Source organism: Excalfactoria chinensis, chromosome 1 (assembly GCF_039878825.1).
Source record: "Excalfactoria chinensis isolate bCotChi1 chromosome 1, bCotChi1.hap2, whole genome shotgun sequence".
Classification (NCBI taxonomy): Eukaryota; Metazoa; Chordata; class Aves; order Galliformes; family Phasianidae; genus Excalfactoria; species Excalfactoria chinensis.
In genome coordinates, this window is record NC_092825.1 from 35,222,763 (window position 1) to 35,239,513 (window position 16,751).

Here is a 16,751-nt window from a genome sequence, read left to right on the forward strand (position 1 = left end):
GATAAATGAGTTATAATTGCTAAAATTACTAAGCTTGTATGTTCTATGTAGATGATAAAATAAGAGAAACTTATATTTCATAAGATATTTTTAATATTTCTACATCTGACTTATTCATTTTGAAGACAGAATGGAAAAATGATGAGAATCTGGTAAGAAAATCAAGGTTATTATCTACCAATGTCAGTCTGTCATTTTCTTCCCCTTCAGACTGAACATATAATGCAGCAAATAAGAGGAGCAGGTGTTAAAATAAGAAAACATTGACTTTTGTGGTAGCCTTTAATCTCTCAATATGAAAGAAAACATCTTCAATGTACCTAAGAAAAATCAGCCCATTACTCGGTATCAGGCAAGAGGTAATATCTGACCTGGCTCTAGTCTTAACAGACAATAGAATTTAAATTCCAGTGAATTTCTTTCTTTAAGTAATTTTATATTTTACTTTCAGAAATAATAAAAAATCTGTCCCTAAGAAGAATATTAAAAGTTCAAATGTGTATTTTTGATATGCATCTAAAACATTTTCTTCTTATCACCCATCTAGAGAATCCATGCTTTTCTGCTTGGTTTCCTGCTAGGTAAATACTTTTTCTAGTTTAATTTTTTCTCATTAATGTTCTCTATTTTTATATTTCAATCAATGAATTTTATTTTCTTATATGCCACAGAGTTAAAGATGAGCAAAACACATTATCTAATACAAACTTAGGCAGTTAATTTTTGAATTATTTCAGTGGTAGAGCAACAGGACATAAGAGGGCTATTTTGTTCACTTGCTAAAGTATCTTTAGTTTATCAGTTGTTAGTGGATATCTGGGTTCTAGACAAATATATTGGTTTTTTTCTTCTTAAAATATATAAAAATCCACAAAAACAAACAAACAAACAAACAAAACCTTCAAAGCAGAACTGACAATTTAGGAAGGGAAGATTTAACTATTGAAATGCTAGGAAATGTGTGAGACCAATCAAGCTTTTCTCTGAAATTTTCAAACAAAGACAATAATTTTAGTCTGTAAAAAACTTGAGGTCAAACAAGCAAGGCTGAAATACAAAGCTATTTCCCCTGACTCCAACAGGAATGAGATTTTCCCCTGACTTTTCAAAGCATCAAGCATGTATTGTATACCCTCTAATTCTGAACCATTACTATTCCTGGTTTTCATCTTACCATAGAGAATCTTAGATTGCTAGCCAAAAGGAGAAACATGTGGAAGAGGCAAAAAAAAAACCAACAAACAAAAAACAAAAACAAACATATATGCAGGGAACTGGACCTGTTACAAATCAGAATTCAATCACTGTGCAACACTGTGGAGCTGGGTACATCTGGCTCATAGTTAAGATTGTCATGACACTTTGCCAGAATAAAATATGTCATTGGCTATGTACAGAAACAAACTGTAAGACACGAATATCTTCTTTCAAAGACATAACAAACAAGCAAACACACAACCGCAACTGAAAAACACACTATACAAAAACAGCAGTTATGAAAATAATGCCTTTTCTGATGTTCAGCTCAATTGTCCATTGGAATAACATTATGTTATATTACATCTCTGTCATAGGAACTGCTTTGGAAAACAATTTGAAAAGGGGGAAATGCTCAGCCCAAACTGAAGTGTTCAGGTTCATATGAAGGATTTTGTTTCATTATCAAACTTAATTTTCTGCATTGTAGTGAAATACATACTGTTTTTCTGGTTTTCTCTCTCCTAGTTAAAAGGACAAATATGCATCTGTTTTCCAGACTGCTGAACTTACATGTAACTACATTATATGATGGTAATAGGAGTGGGATGAGTGAGATACTTTGACATTTTCATACAAATCTTTATGTAAGAAAATTCAACATTTAACTTTGTTGCCCATAGTTTTGAGGAGCAATGTTTGCCAAAGAGCATTTCTAGAAGTCTATAATGCATTTAAAATTACAAAACTGGCTGGATTTTTTTTTTTTTTTTTTTTTAACTGAAGGTTTAAGGGAATAGTAGTGGGATTTGTTTCGTTTGTTTTGATTTTAATGAATGAAAATTAATGAATGAAAATGAAATGAAAATACAATATTTTGAGATCATAAAAACAAGAATTAGAGCAATGTCAATTGTCCTAATACCTTTAATGAAATAATTTGATTTGTTATAATTCTTAGATAAATCTGTGGGTCTATCCTTAGAGCAATAATACACTTTAAATATTGAAATATTTTTCTGAGAAAGTGCCAAAAAGTAGGCACTAGGTTTCTCTCTTGAAAGATAGGTAATTTGTTGTTGATTTAACAAGATAACAGGAACTTCACTGAAATAAGAAATAGTGTCAGTAAGAAGAAAGTCTACTATTCTGCAGCCTCTTCTCATAATCCTTTATTTTCATTTCCACTTCTCTGCAGTAGGTGAGTGCCGACAGAACCACATAATCTTCCTGTGAGCTCATCTGAATTATCTTCTAAAACTCAGTGCACTTCAGGGCTTACCTATGTTTTGCATCACTGTTTGCATTGCAGGACTGAAAGTCTTTCAAGGTACGATAGCAACAATACAATTTTTGCTACAAATAAGGAGCAAGGAAGAGCCATGTTAGCCCTGGAGCATTCAACAGAATTACTTGATTCAAAAAAACCTAAGTCTACTTTTCCTTTTTGTGATCAAGTAGGAAATAATTTTCTACTTTGTCCATTTTTTCTACTTTGTCCAAATAATTTTCTACTACTTTGTCCATTGCCACAGTGGAGAAACAAATTTATGTCCTTTTAGTCCTTGCTGACTGGGCCTTGCCAGCTTTATTTCTTCTTTTTCTCTTTTACTTTTTTCCTTTTCTTTTTCTTTATTGAATCAAATTCTGGAACCGAGGTGTTTCTCCGGGCAGAAATCTTCTGGCTATCTTGTAGCTTTTATGTTCCCAGCTGTGCTGAGGGGCAGTGCTTCGGCATAATAATTGGGAAATAAGAAGTCATAGCATGTTGAAGTATGCAGACATCTCAGGCTGTAAGAGAAGCCAGTTTACCCTCTTCTTGAGTTAACAGGCAGGACCCTGTGTTGTCAGATAACTTCTGTTAGAGGAAATCAACGTGCTTTTTACAACAGAACAACGTGCTCTCACAACAGAACAGAAATGCCTGCACCTATAGACAGAAATGCATGAAATTACCCACTTTCCCACTAAGAACATGTATTTTTACCTGGGATGCTTTACCTGTAGAGGGTAAATGATATAACTCTTGTGCTAGTTTTATGGACAACTTAAGTGCTAGCTTTAAAATGACTGTTTTGTTCTTTACAGGGTGAAGAAAATTAAAGTAGGTGTATTTGCACCTAAATTTTGTCTCTAAAGTCACAAGCTTTATGCATTTATGAACTGTTACCTTAATCAAGTAACCTTAAGGAATCACGTCCTTTGTAATGTGCTTCCGACGGCCCCGTGGCCAAGTTACGCACTGCTTACACCAATGTGGTGGGTGGTAAAATGGCATTTAATTAACCTCGTGAGTCCCTTATATAGGGCTCCTATTTCATCTAATACATATGCATTACTGAGCATGGGAAGACCTATCGCGTTACAGCACGAGATCTCGCTGATGCCTAATACAACATTTCCCCCTCCCCATGCTCAATAAAGTCATGTCCCGTTACAACGCGAACGCTAGTCCTAAACCTAATATATAAAAATGTTAGTCTCCATATAAATCTAAAATATATAAGTTATCTAAAAAGTGAGGTAGACAAGCTACAATTCATGCAGAGGTAGGTAGTGCAATGTCTAATAATATTAGTGGTTTTCTAATTATTATATCCAAGGCATCTTGGGTCTATACAGTTCCTTCTTCTTCTTAAAGCTTATCATATATCCGTTGGCACTCCATTTTGTCATTAAATATTCTTTCTATCATACGCTGTAAACAACCCTGGATACATTGAAACACACAAGGTAGGCAAATCATTAAAGCTAAGAAAACTAAAATCCCTATAATTAATACTTTAAGAAACTGTTTAAGCCATGGGCCAATATTACCAAATAGTCCATCCAGCCAGCTGCCGAATGCATCATCAATTGCAATTTTCTTGGTATGCTCTTGCATCCACTCCAACTTCTTATGAATTGAATCACTGTGGTCGCTCAGATTGAAGCAGCACATCCCTTCAAAGTCCTTGCATCCGTGCCCTTGGGCCAGTAGCAGAAAGTCTATCGCAGCTCTGTTCTGGAGAACAGCATGTCTGATGTTATTAATGTCCATCAGGAGTTCCGACAAGACCATTGTGGTGACATTAGCTTCTTTCGCAGACCAACATGCCAATCTCTCAATTTCTCTCAGCGCCTGGGCTGCAGCTACTCCTGGGGCTAAGATTGACGCAAAGATTCTGGCTGTGGGACCCCACAACTGAACCTCATCCCCACAATCCCGATCCAGATTTTTTATTGATCGTTTCTGGCGTTGCACTCGAACCATGCTTTTCATAACATTAATCACCGCAGAATGATTGGGAGCCAACAGTGTCAATTTTCCCAAATAACACGGACCCCCAACTGGATTCTTTGGTATCCCTTGCCAAGCTCTATCCCCACATATCAAGAATATACCCTTAGGAAGAGCTTTGGCTGTACCATTGCTCCATAATCCTTCCCCAGTCAAAGGTTCCTTCCGAGCACAACAACCAGAGCATGCTAGATTGTCAGGACCCCAATAGCATGAGATATTATAGTTGGACCCGTTAGGATGACGTACCACATGCTTCTGATTGTAAGAGAGCCAATTCCCACCCTCCTTTATGCAATGGTCTGCAAATGCATTCTCGGAGCCATCCCCGGAACAAGGACGAGAGAATCCCTCCACCCTTTCAGCAGAAAAACCACAATATGCCCCTGACAACCTATATGTGTCATATCGAATGGGGTTAACTAAAGTGAAAGTTTCGGATCCAATTCTTCTCTGTAATGGTGTCCTATTCCCAAGCAGGCCCTGCCATACCTTATGATTAGACAATTGACCCGGTGTCTTAAAACCCGAAAAATATAGACATCTAACTGGACGTTCCCACTTCTGAGTTTTCTTATTCCATGTTACATTACCGACTGATTGGGATCCAAGCAGCTGCAACTCTGGTGGATCCCATGGTAGGGAGGTATTCAAAGATCTAATAAGGCATGCAGACATTCTGGCCCAATGAGTGAAGTTAGACTCAAACGCCTTCATAAAGAAAACTGTGCTCACTGCATCTTTCTCGCATTTGTTCTTTCGCACATATCCGTTAAACTCCTCTGGGTCCCACCTGGGTACACCAATAAGGCATGTACTAAACGGTGATGAGGCTGACTGTAAACTCAGGCAGAAATCTTTCTGCCCAGTTCGATTAGACCATGTGACCCAAATATTTTCTGGTTGTGACATGAGATGAGCACCCTCTCCCCCTGTAACAAACACAAATACATAAAAACACACAACAAGTGATACAACAAATGTCCTTCTCGTAGGTACAAGCAGTGGTTCTTTATCTGTTCCTTTCTTCTTTCCTGAAGAATCACTTCGCGGTTGCGGCTGGCGGGTTCCCATAGTAGAAGCCGCCCCCGTGGAGGCAAGTAATTCTCCCGGACGGAGGAGCCTAAGCTGCTTCTCTGCAGATCCAGCCAGGTCTGCATCCGTTCCTAAAAGCCTCATTAAACTAGTTTTCGGATCTCCCTCCTTCCCATTCGCTGGGTGGTTCGGATCACAAGCAGTCTGTGCTACAACAGCCTTAAGTTGTACCGTCCACTCCTCCTTCCACACAGTAAACTGTACTGGTTCAAGGACAACTCTCATAAGGCTTTCAATATCATATGGCAGTAGGGGACCCGGGGCCATAAGAGCCTCAAAGGTACTCATAGTCATCGGGGACCTCAAGCCCTTTTTCTCAATTGCCTCTATAAACCGAGTCACTGCTTTCGCTTCCAAAGGCACCCAAACTGGTCCTTTCTTCTGGACGACTATCGGAAACACCGCCCAGTCCCGTTCCTTAAGCCCCAACCCTCTCATTGATTCACGGATAACCGACCAATCGGTGGGCTTGCGAGAATCCTCTCGCTCCTCCCTCCTCCGGGGAGACGCGACCAATTGGGTGGGGGTAGGCGGAACCTTTCGTTCCTCCTCTTTTTCCTCCCCCTTCTGGGGAGGCGGGACCGACAGGGCAGGGGTAGGCATTTCCTTTCTTTCCGTCCCTCTCTCCTCCCCCTTCTGGGGAAACGGGACCGGCAGGGTGGGGGCAGGCAATTCCTTTCTCTCCACCCCTCTCTCCTCCCCCTCCTCGGGAGATAAGACAAACAGGGTGGGGATAGGCAATTTTCTTTCCTCCGCTTTTTTCTCACCCTTCTCGGGACGAGATCCCTCCTCCGGAGGTGGGTCTGGGGGTGGCTCAACGCCTCCACGGCGCGCCTCCCCACACGACTCTCCCTCCCTCGGACAAATTCCATCCCCCTCAGGCGAGTAAAAGCTTTGCAAAGAGGGGTATAGGCGGGGATAATATGGTGGCGCCTCCCCAGATGACACAACTTCCGCCTTCTCTTCCGGAGTTGTTTCGGGCGCGGCCATGGCCATTGTGAAAACGGCCGGCGTGGCCGGCGCCATTTTGGGTGCAGAGTCGCCGCCAGAAAGCGATTCCTCCGCACCCCCCGGGACCCCGGACGTCCCAGTATCCAGACCAAAAACCCCAGTCGCGATGGCCTGGACTTGTTTCTCCTCCTTAGCGGCTTTAAGAGCACCCAGGACCAAACCCCAGGTTTTTAACTCCTCCGCTTTATACTCGTGCATTGCTCTATGGAGCATGGCAGCGGTGAAAGAATCCCACCGCTCCGAATCGAGCAGATTACTAGGGGAGGGTAAAATCTGCGCCACCTCCAAACAGGAGATGACGGCAGCTATATCCTTCTTAGAAGGAACATTTCTAACGCAGTGAGTTTTACAAACTCGTGATACTACCTTAATGACGGAATCCATTGTTTTTTCTGGTGCGCGACACCGTACGTCCTTGCACCCTTTGTATATACTCGAGACCTGTAGTCCCGCAGTCTTCCACGGTCCTCGTTTTCTTACGACCGAACCGCAGGTCATCAGCTGCTTCAATTTCCGCCCACCGAGGCGCTTCTACGGGATCTAACCGTAGGACTTGCGTCCGCCACGCAGTTAGCCGTCGCACACTACCCCCAGGACGTGCCTCAGAGAGGGCACCAAATGTTACCTTAATCAAGTAACCTTAAGGAATCACGTCCTTTGTAATGTGCTTCCGACGGCCCCGTGGCCAAGTTACGCACTGCTTACACCAATGTGGTGGGTGGTAAAATGGCATTTAATTAACCTCGTGAGTCCCTTATATAGGGCTCCTATTTCATCTAATACATATGCATTACTGAGCATGGGAAGACCTATCGCGTTACAGCACGAGATCTCGCTGATGCCTAATACAACAATGAACCTGACTGCAATACCAACAAACGTTCATAGCAATGGTATTCTGTGGCCTCACTGAGCCCACTGGTGGGCTAGAGCAGGAGATTTTTCAGTGTAGCATCTAAGACAGAAGTCACCGATGTTATCTGTGAGGCTCAGTGTTCTCAGCAGTATTCACAGATGATGCATGAATGAATTTACTGGCATCAATGCTTTATTCCCTTATGATTATTTGGGAATTAACACTGCTTGTAAGACTTAGGATTTTTAGATAATTTGCAGGGCAGTTAAATCGGTGCTCACTAACATTGGTAGAAAAACTAATTTAGTCAAATCAGCTCTTACGAGGATGTTTTTTATGGCAGGAGGTAAGGCTGATAACCTTTTAATGTAAGAGTGATAACTATTTCTTACTATTTACATTAGTAACTACCACTTTATTTTTTTTTCTTTTTTTTTTTTTCTTTTTTTCCCCCTCCTAAGTCTTTCTTGCTAGATATATTTACAAAGTAACATGACAGCTAAAGGATCATTTCAACCTTGATCTACAAAGAGCAGATATTTATTCCTCTCATGGAACAGGAAGATAAAAGACCATATCTATATAGTGAGACTGAAACTGAAATATTGCACTTAGAGCTTTGGGCATCTCTTTTCCTGAAAAATGTAAACAAATTAGGTGGAGCTCAGAGCAGAGCAAAGGATAATAATCATGAAGATGGAGGAACTGCTATATAATAGAAGATTAAGAGACTCAGCATCCAGCTGTAACAAACAGTAAACAATTTCAGAAGATAAATGCTCCAAACCTTATTTACTTTTATAGAACCATAAATATCTAATAAGGATAGCATTAGCAATATTTTCCATTTGGTATACCAAAGGCAAAATAAAGCATGCATTGGTTTTGTTGTTCTGTGGACTGGAAGCTAGGCATTATGTATCTCAGAAACTACAGTGGACATCAGAGCAAACTGCAATGGGGTAAAAAATGCTTATTTTCCCCATCCCTTCATGTTAGTTAACCTGAAAAAAAACTACTACAGTGATTCAATATTCCCCAGATGACTTGTAAGTTCATGCAAGCTCCATTTGTACAAGATATGATATACATGTAGGCACAGCATTAGCATTTCACTTAGTAACTTGGTGTCCCAGTGCTCAGTATGTGTTCAGAGCTTGTGCATGGAAAACAGACATCATGCTGATGTTTTGAATAAACACTCTGCTTCTGCCTTAACATCAAGTTTAAATCAACCAGGAAGTTAAATCTTGAGTTAAGCCTAGCTAAATTTTGCTCTTGTACACAACAGCTGCAGAGAGAAAAAGATGTTAAGTCTTAAATTTGCTTTCTTGTTTTGAAGAGACTATTCTGTTCTTAATATCTTCATAGACTTTGGGACAGAATATGAACTCAGACTTCTTAGACAGGACAGCAACTTGGGAATTCAGCAATGCATGAATTTCAAGCAAAATAAATCCGAATTGAATTTATATTGTAAACATATTTGCTCTACATTATCTGTGTATTTCCTTAATCTGTTTAAAATAATTTCCACTCTCTTCCAGTACATGAGATAAACAGAAAAAATAGTATTGGGGGTCCATGCCTGTTTCTTTTTTCCAATATGACTATCTTGTAAACAAGCCCTTAGCGTATGTGAAAGGATTTTCTGTTTAAAAGCTTTGAGTTTTAGTTTGAGCTCATTGTTATTTCCAGGTCTTGATTTGAACATCTGACAAGGCTGGAGGCCATAACCAATGCTGGTTCCTCATCTGTAAATTTATGTTCTGTGACACAAATCAGAGTAGCTCATTGTATTTCATGAAATGGGGCATACTGACTGTGGAGGAGCTATGCTAAGTGGTACTGACAACGAATATGGTCCTTGGGTTGTACTGATTTTGCATTGGCTGAGGATTTGATTTTTGCTGAACTGGAGTAATCATAATGACAAATGTGTTGGGGAAGTGACTTGTGAATTATGTGTGGAAAAGCTGGTCACTGCACCTTTAAAGCAGAAATGACGCCACAGCTTCTGCAGTGCAGAGAAGCAGATAGGGTGTATTCAAATGAGGCAATAAATAACTTACATCCCGAATTGGGAGCTGAGCATGGTTCCAGTGGTGAAAGGGTAATTATGTGTCAGTCACCGTCCTGTGCTCTGTACTGTAGGTAAGCCGTGGCTTTATATACAGATATTTGTATTTAAATCTGTGCTGTCAAAGCACTAGCTGAAGGCTGGTAATTGAAACAAAATCACATGCTATTGGTTGTAGGGTTTTTTTGCTTCTTAAGGGCTGGACTGAAAGAAAAATTGTGAAGAAAATAGAGTACTAAAATTGTAGATGTCCACTGGGGACACTATTACTTGGCAGCTGGTATGTTGCTCATCTCCTAGAAATAATTATGTATTCAGGCCCCCTCAGTTAAACTGGCACATTAAGATTTCTGACTTACTGTCATAACTGTAAAGCAGAAATCCTGCAAACAGGTGGCAGATCTGCCTTTGGGGCTCTGCCCAAATCATAATCTCAGCAAGTACAAACCAGGGACCTGATTCATTGTCGGTACCACTTAGCCTAGCTCCTCTACATTCTGCAGGACTATGCTTGTTTTTGTCTGCAGAAGACCTGGCACCAAAGAGCTTTGTTCTCACTGTGTAGGTCAAATGTAATGCTGCAAGTGTGCAGATACACGAGGGAAGACATGGATTGCTGTGTTCTAGTGTGAATGTGTGGTGATCTCCAGCTGGGGCTTTCTTAGATTCCACATTCCTTGCAGCAGCTTTTGGAGCAGCAAACAGGCCTTTGAGGCAGGCTGAGAAACTGTCTCACTCTTACATGTATATCTGGTGTTCTGTCAGAGACAGAGTTAATCATATCAAACATGTAACAGGGAAAGTACAGACGGAAAAGGCCCTTTGATTGAGGGAGGGGAAACAGTGAAGCTGTGCCATTATTTATTTGTCGTTTGGCTGCTACAGTTAGAGGAGAACAGGGGGCATAAGGATGCATAGCTTCCATGGGATAAGCTTTTACAGTTTCAAAACAAGAGGATGCAGAAGAAAAAACAACAATGGAATAATAGCACTTTGGACCTTGATGTAGGTTCTGCTACATCCCACAGTCAGCAGCCTGCTTCCTCCTCTTCATCTGGCTTCTACAAAGGAGTTGAGACTTCAAGCTGCAGGATGAAAATCATATATCTTTGCCCAATACATTTTGTATCAGCCTGCCATGTTTTTGTCCTGTCAGCCAAGGAGGAGGATCTGTTTATGAGTAAGGGGCAAGAGAAGTGAAGAACCAGGCAGGTAAGGTCAGGAGTATGAAGGAATTAGTTCCACTGTAGAAAATCCTGGTAAGGCTTTGGCTGGAATGTTGCACATATTTCTGATCCTTCATATCAAGGTAAGAAGTCCTGGAGAAGAAAAAAGAAACAAGAAGGTCTGTGATAAGTTAAAAGAAGAATAAAAATTCTCTCTCATACAAAGCGAATGAAAGATAGTCTTCTGTAGCCAGAAGGCTGAGGGGAGATATGGTGTCTTAAGTGCATCAGTGGACAAAACATCAAGGAAGAAGAAGGGCTATGAAACTGTAAATCGGCTAGGAATTTAAACCTAGCCAACAAGGCAGTAATGTGGGAATAATAGAGAAAAAAACCTTACCCTTTCAGAAACTTGGGCAAATAACTATACAGCGTGGTGACTGTTATATTAGAACTATGGTTTTGAAAACACAGGAGGCTGTGTGGCTTCCAGCTCATTGCTCCTTCAGAAAAGATCAGTGAATAAAAGTTAGAAGAAACATGAGCATGTTTTAGAAAACCATATAATTTTATATAAGACACCAAATAACTAAAATATATTAAAAAATCACTAAGGCTGGAACAAACATTGCCTATCCAGGCTTACAGATGTGCACGTACCACTGAGAATGAGTATAAATTTTAACTATATGAAGAGTAAAGAATCAGATATGTCCTTTTCTTTAGTGGTGTTTTGCATTTCAACTGTTTAATTCTTTCCTTCGTTATGCAAGTGGTTGCTGATCAAAGAGCTGGAAATGTAAAAGATTAACATATCAAACCATCTGTGCCATGGTGCAAATTTCTGAATAAAACCGAAAACCAGGCACAGCAGAGCATAGAAATCACAGAATGCTGCTTCCCTGGTGTCTAAATTTGCAGCATTAATTTGGATTGAGGAATTTTGCTCTGATCTAAAGGTGCTACATTCATTCTACAGCTTGACAACCTGCAAAACATAGCATCACAATAGACAAGGAGACATTTGTTTTGTTATTAAATAATGTAAGAAGTATAACAACTGAAAGATTAAAAAGGACAGTCTGTTGGGCTTCTGATGTTTACCAGTGACCTCAGGTCCTCAGGTCTTAAATGAGTCATTTCATGCTAACAGCTCTTTGAGCACTGAGGGTCAAATGCAGTGTTGGAGCAATTCAGTATAACTCTATTGAGGTATACCAGTTTACCATGACAAAGCATGTGTCCCAAAGCATGTCAGTATTCAGGGCAGGCAGCTCATGCTCACAACTTAAGCAATTTCTATATAAAAATTCCATTAGTGCCTGCTCATTGTACAAATCCTGCTAATGCCACTGTATCCACCTGTGTATTTCTGATGAAAACTTGACTATGCTGGCATAATAACATATAGCTGTTCCACATCCTCAAAGTGTGTCAGATCCTCTGGTCTTTACTGCTTTCATTTCAGTAAGGACTGTAACTCAGTAAATTGCATGAATCAAACACATATGAATACATTTATTTTCTCTCTAATTTCCCTCCATTTATTCACCATGATCATTACAGCGGGAAGTCAGACTTGGCATCACCAGATACTGTACACAAACATTACAATGTCCTCTAACTTTACCATGTGGCTTGTAAATTGAAGATCACCTTTTCCCCTATTTTAATGAAGAAAGATTTTGAGCTTTATTCCCTCTTCCTCTTATGTACTTCCTCAGTGTAAGACTTGGTGGTTTCTTCATCACTTCAGGGTTTTTTCATTCCACTGACAAATCTTTACTCAGATAAGTATTCATACGCAGGGCATTATCATTTCATTATTCCCAGAAGATGCAGAATCTCGTTTTCATGCTGTTGATGACCTGGATGCTGCAGTTCCATTGTCCCCTTCTTTCTGCATCTGTAAGTGTCCTGACTTGTATCAGTGTGTTTTGTCAGCAATTTGCTAGCACATGCTACAAAGTGGTCACTCTCACTAAAAGTCTTTTCTTGTCAAACCCTGAATTTCTAATGGCATTCTGCTATGTAGATGGAGGATTTCAAAGCATTAGAAAGAAGGGAATGTTGCAGCCCTCTTTGCATATTACAGATTCTCTGGGAAGACAGCTGTCCATCCACAGGATGAACATCAAAGATCCTCTTTCCCTGGACAGTGGGGAATTGATGGCCATGCTGTCACTGGTGCTCCTTATCTCTGGTACTGCACTGGTAACATATAATTATTTTCATTTCTCTGCCTGCCACAAAAACACAGATGCTCTTTTTCAGAGATGAGTCTCAGTCCTCACAGGAGGAGAGGGAAATCTCCTCACAGGCTTTATCTGGGTTGCCAGAAGGATGACAATAGCATGGGGAAGTAAATCTGATCTGATCTTACCTGTTCTAGGTTAGTGCAGTTCCTTCAGTGTTTTACTGCAGAGGGAATAATATGCTTCATACATTAATAGAGTTGGAGATATTAAGAGCTCAGCATTTGTCATTTAGAGTGTCACTTGACATTCTAAATACAGGAGGATATTGTGGTTATTGCAGGTAGTGGGATGTTGGCTTCAGAATTTTAATGGTTCATATTATAAAGGAGAAAAAGTAGTGAGCCACTTTTTTTTTCATGCATAAAGCAGGTAGGGTGCCTGATAGTTGCCACATTAGACTCAGCTTTTGGGGAAAAGATCAAGGGAAAAATGCTCATACTGAAATATACAGAAGTCCAACACTTTCTACCTTATATTCAGCTGCTATAACTTCTTCTAATGAGAATCTCTGAGGCGTGAGAATATGCTGGGAGATTTCAATCTTGCACTTAAAAAGATAGCTGAAAACAGCTCCCTCTGAAAAATTCTGAAATGAATCTTAACTCTTAAACAAGTCAGTTCTTCCATTTTTCAGTACAATGTTTGCAATAAATCAAACATTTTCATTTTAAAACTGTAATCAGCTAAATCGTGAAGGGAATTCATTTATAAAAAAGCCAAAGCGTAAAAAATTATCTGTCTCCTAGCTCCTCAGCTTAATATCTTCAATAAGTCAAAAGTCCTTGTGCTAATCCAGAAAAGCTATATATCTGGAAAAGGATATATTTCTTTTAGAGTTTTGCACAGGAGACATTTTTTCATGGGAGTACCTGTAAGGTTACTACTTCCAAAGAAGTTTAAATGTCTCATTTAGCAAGGCCTTATTAGGAGAAAGATGCTTTCTTCTATTTCATTTATGTGTATGATTTGGTTGTCTTAGAACAATTGTTATATGTACCCATACATAAAATTCTTAAAGCACTTTCTCAAGCTTGCTGGTTTTGCTGAAGTGAGGTCTAAGCATAGAGCAAGAAAGTGCAGGTTAAATGTACATGGAGTAAACAAAGATGGAACATTCAGTCTCATATTTGCTGTGAATCTCTTGCAGGCAAATTTTTACAGGTCTTCAGATGACATATCACTACCAGTGGTCTGTAATGCATCAACAGTAAGTTGCATCTTCTGAGAATCTACATTAGAGCATTTATAAACCCATAACTGAAAAGGAAACTTTCAGTGGTTATCAAAGACTGTGACAAAACCTTTTAATACGTGTGACTTTGCTCTGTTTCCATTTACAGAGAGCAATAGTTACTGAATATATTATGGGTTACAGATTATGTTGGCCAATTCTATGTTCTTTAATTAGTCTGTAAACCCATATGATAGCCAGATGATAGGTATGTGGCTCTATGTAGAATATCAATAATTTTTACTGGGAGAATTGGCTGGACATTAAGGTTCTGCTAACATCTGAGTTTAGATCAGAGACTGGAAATAATTTTAAAACACATCTTTGAAACCTGCTCTCCAAAGTATTGTGGAAATTTTGATGGGAACCTGATAGCCTGTCCTATCTATTTTAAATGTAACTTTTCAAGGCACAGGAGATATTCTGTTTTTACAGCTACATAAAATATGGCAGATGCAGTCGATGTTAAACTCTCAGCCATTTTACACTGTGATATCTTCTCTAAAGTATATATGGACAGCTGCAGAGTACTTTTAGAAATGACAGCACTCAAGAAAACTTGAAGATGATATGCAGAGTAATCAAAATGTCTGACCTGACATTAGATCCAAACCCATATCTTATATTTTAACTGTCATCAGATACCCCAGTTATAAACTTCATTTTCATGCTAAGCTCCATATAAACAATCTTCCCTAATTTAACTGATTTTGAGGGAATATGCTTGTTTGAAGAAATTTGATTTTGAACTGAAATTCAGCCTAAACAAATCTCTAAGTTAACACTGAAGACAGGGAGAGAAGAAGAAAGAGAGAGTAGGAGAGAGAGAGAGTGGGAGAGAAAATTTTGATTTTGAAGGATAGATGAGATTCCTGTGTGACAAAATCACTTCTTTCTTCCTTTCTCTTAAAATCTAATGAATCAACACATTGAAATAAATATTAAGAATACCATCATTCTGTCATTATCCAGACAAATACAGGGCTAGAGTGGCCCTGTGAGTAGTTGATATAAACCAGCTGGAGGGAAGAAAATTTACAGGCAAATTGTAAACCTTTAGCAGTAGGTGTGAAAATTTACCAAACTCAGACCTTACTTCCTATAGGGCAAAAAGTGCAACAAAGAACAGAAAGGAATGGCTTAGAATGCATTTAGCATTCCAGGATGTTGAAAAATCTCTCAAGGATGATTGCTATTATTTATTGAGCAAATAACAAATTGAGTGAAAATACAATTATGTATATGTTATGAAGTAATGCAATTTTACTCAGTCACTGTACCAACAGTTGGAAGAATGACTCTGTATAATAAGAACACTGGTAGTTATATCAACTAACTTGTTTTAATTTCAGTCCTTACTCTAAATCAGACAAAATACAAATGTGACTTTTTTTTTCTGGTTTTTAATATAGTGTACAGATGGTTCTGATGGGCAGAAGGCAGAATCTACCTCAGATTTTCTCACAAAAAATAGGACAAACTAGTAAGTTCTACAATGTATTGCAGAATACATTATAATCCTCCTCCTCATTTTTTCACTAATTGTTACTGGTTTTCAGCCAATTCTACCTTTCATAGTAACTGGCAAACAGCCCACTGTAATTGAACATCCCTGAATTTTATTGATAATGCATCCATCACTTTATTCATGTTCCCCCAAGTTCCTCCACATCCATATGCTTCCTTCCCCTTGCCCATGGCTACCTCACCTCTTCATACAAAATGAACAAAACAACAGCAGATTAATTATTTACTTTTACTATTATTTACTTCAGATGTGAAAAGACTCCAGATTGCATTGATTTCATTATATTCAACTTGGGTAACTTCAACAGGCTTAAGGAAGTTCACAAACAAATCAGTTTTATAACTGTTATGTTTTTTAAGTAAGTCTACAAAACCAAATATAAATTCATTGTTTTCTGACCGATATCTTTGTTCTGTGAAGAACAGTCTAAAATGAATATCTGATTATAGGGCTCTCTATGTTCATTGTCAGTTGTGTAGGCCTTGAAATAGTACTACAAAGATGAAATAAACTTCTAGTGGAACTAAAAATGCTGTCTTTGTGCATCTTTGATTCTGCTTCAATATATATTGTTCATACTATTTATAATGCTGCTCTAGGAGGACTGGAGTAAAGCAAGCTGAATTCTGTAGATGAATATTCAAAAAAACACCTTCCTAAAAAAATAAAAAAATAAATAAATAAAATAAAAAATTCACTTTGACAGCATTAAGAATCTTTTTAGTATGTTCCCTAGAAACAGCTGTTTGAATCTGTTCTATATGCCGTCTGATATAGGCAACCCCACACAAACTGGTCAATGTGTAGCTTGCATAATAATTTTATAACATGTACAGATCCATTTCTTCTTAATTATATGTGACTATATGATTTTATTTATATAATCCCAACAGGGCTAATCACAAACAAAGTTACACAAATGCTTGTGAGCTTTGCTGAAAATTTAATGCTATGCAGGATTAGGTCAGTGTTATGGAAGATTCTTCCTTCCCTGTTAAAAGAATTTTATAACACAAACCGTTATCTGACACTTTGATCAACTGTTCAGA

At 38.9% G+C, this 16,751-nt stretch overlaps 1 protein-coding gene across 1 annotated transcript; it reads right to left on the reverse strand.

Moving 5' to 3' along the window:
• Nucleotides 1-3,411: 3,411 nt before the first annotated feature.
• Nucleotides 3,412-7,081, reverse strand: LOC140248949 (uncharacterized). The gene has a single exon (XM_072330148.1). It carries the CDS (start codon nt 7,079-7,081, stop codon nt 3,833-3,835), a length of 3,249 nt encoding a protein of 1,082 aa, XP_072186249.1. The 3' UTR covers nt 3,412-3,832.
• Between the last annotated feature and the right edge of the window lie 9,670 nt (nt 7,082-16,751).

Bases quoted from the DNA above. Each gene is read 5' to 3' on its own strand.
- LOC140248949 (XM_072330148.1), bottom strand. From the start codon at position 7,081: ATGACCTGCGGTTCGGTCGTAAGAAAACGAGGACCGTGGAAGACTGCG.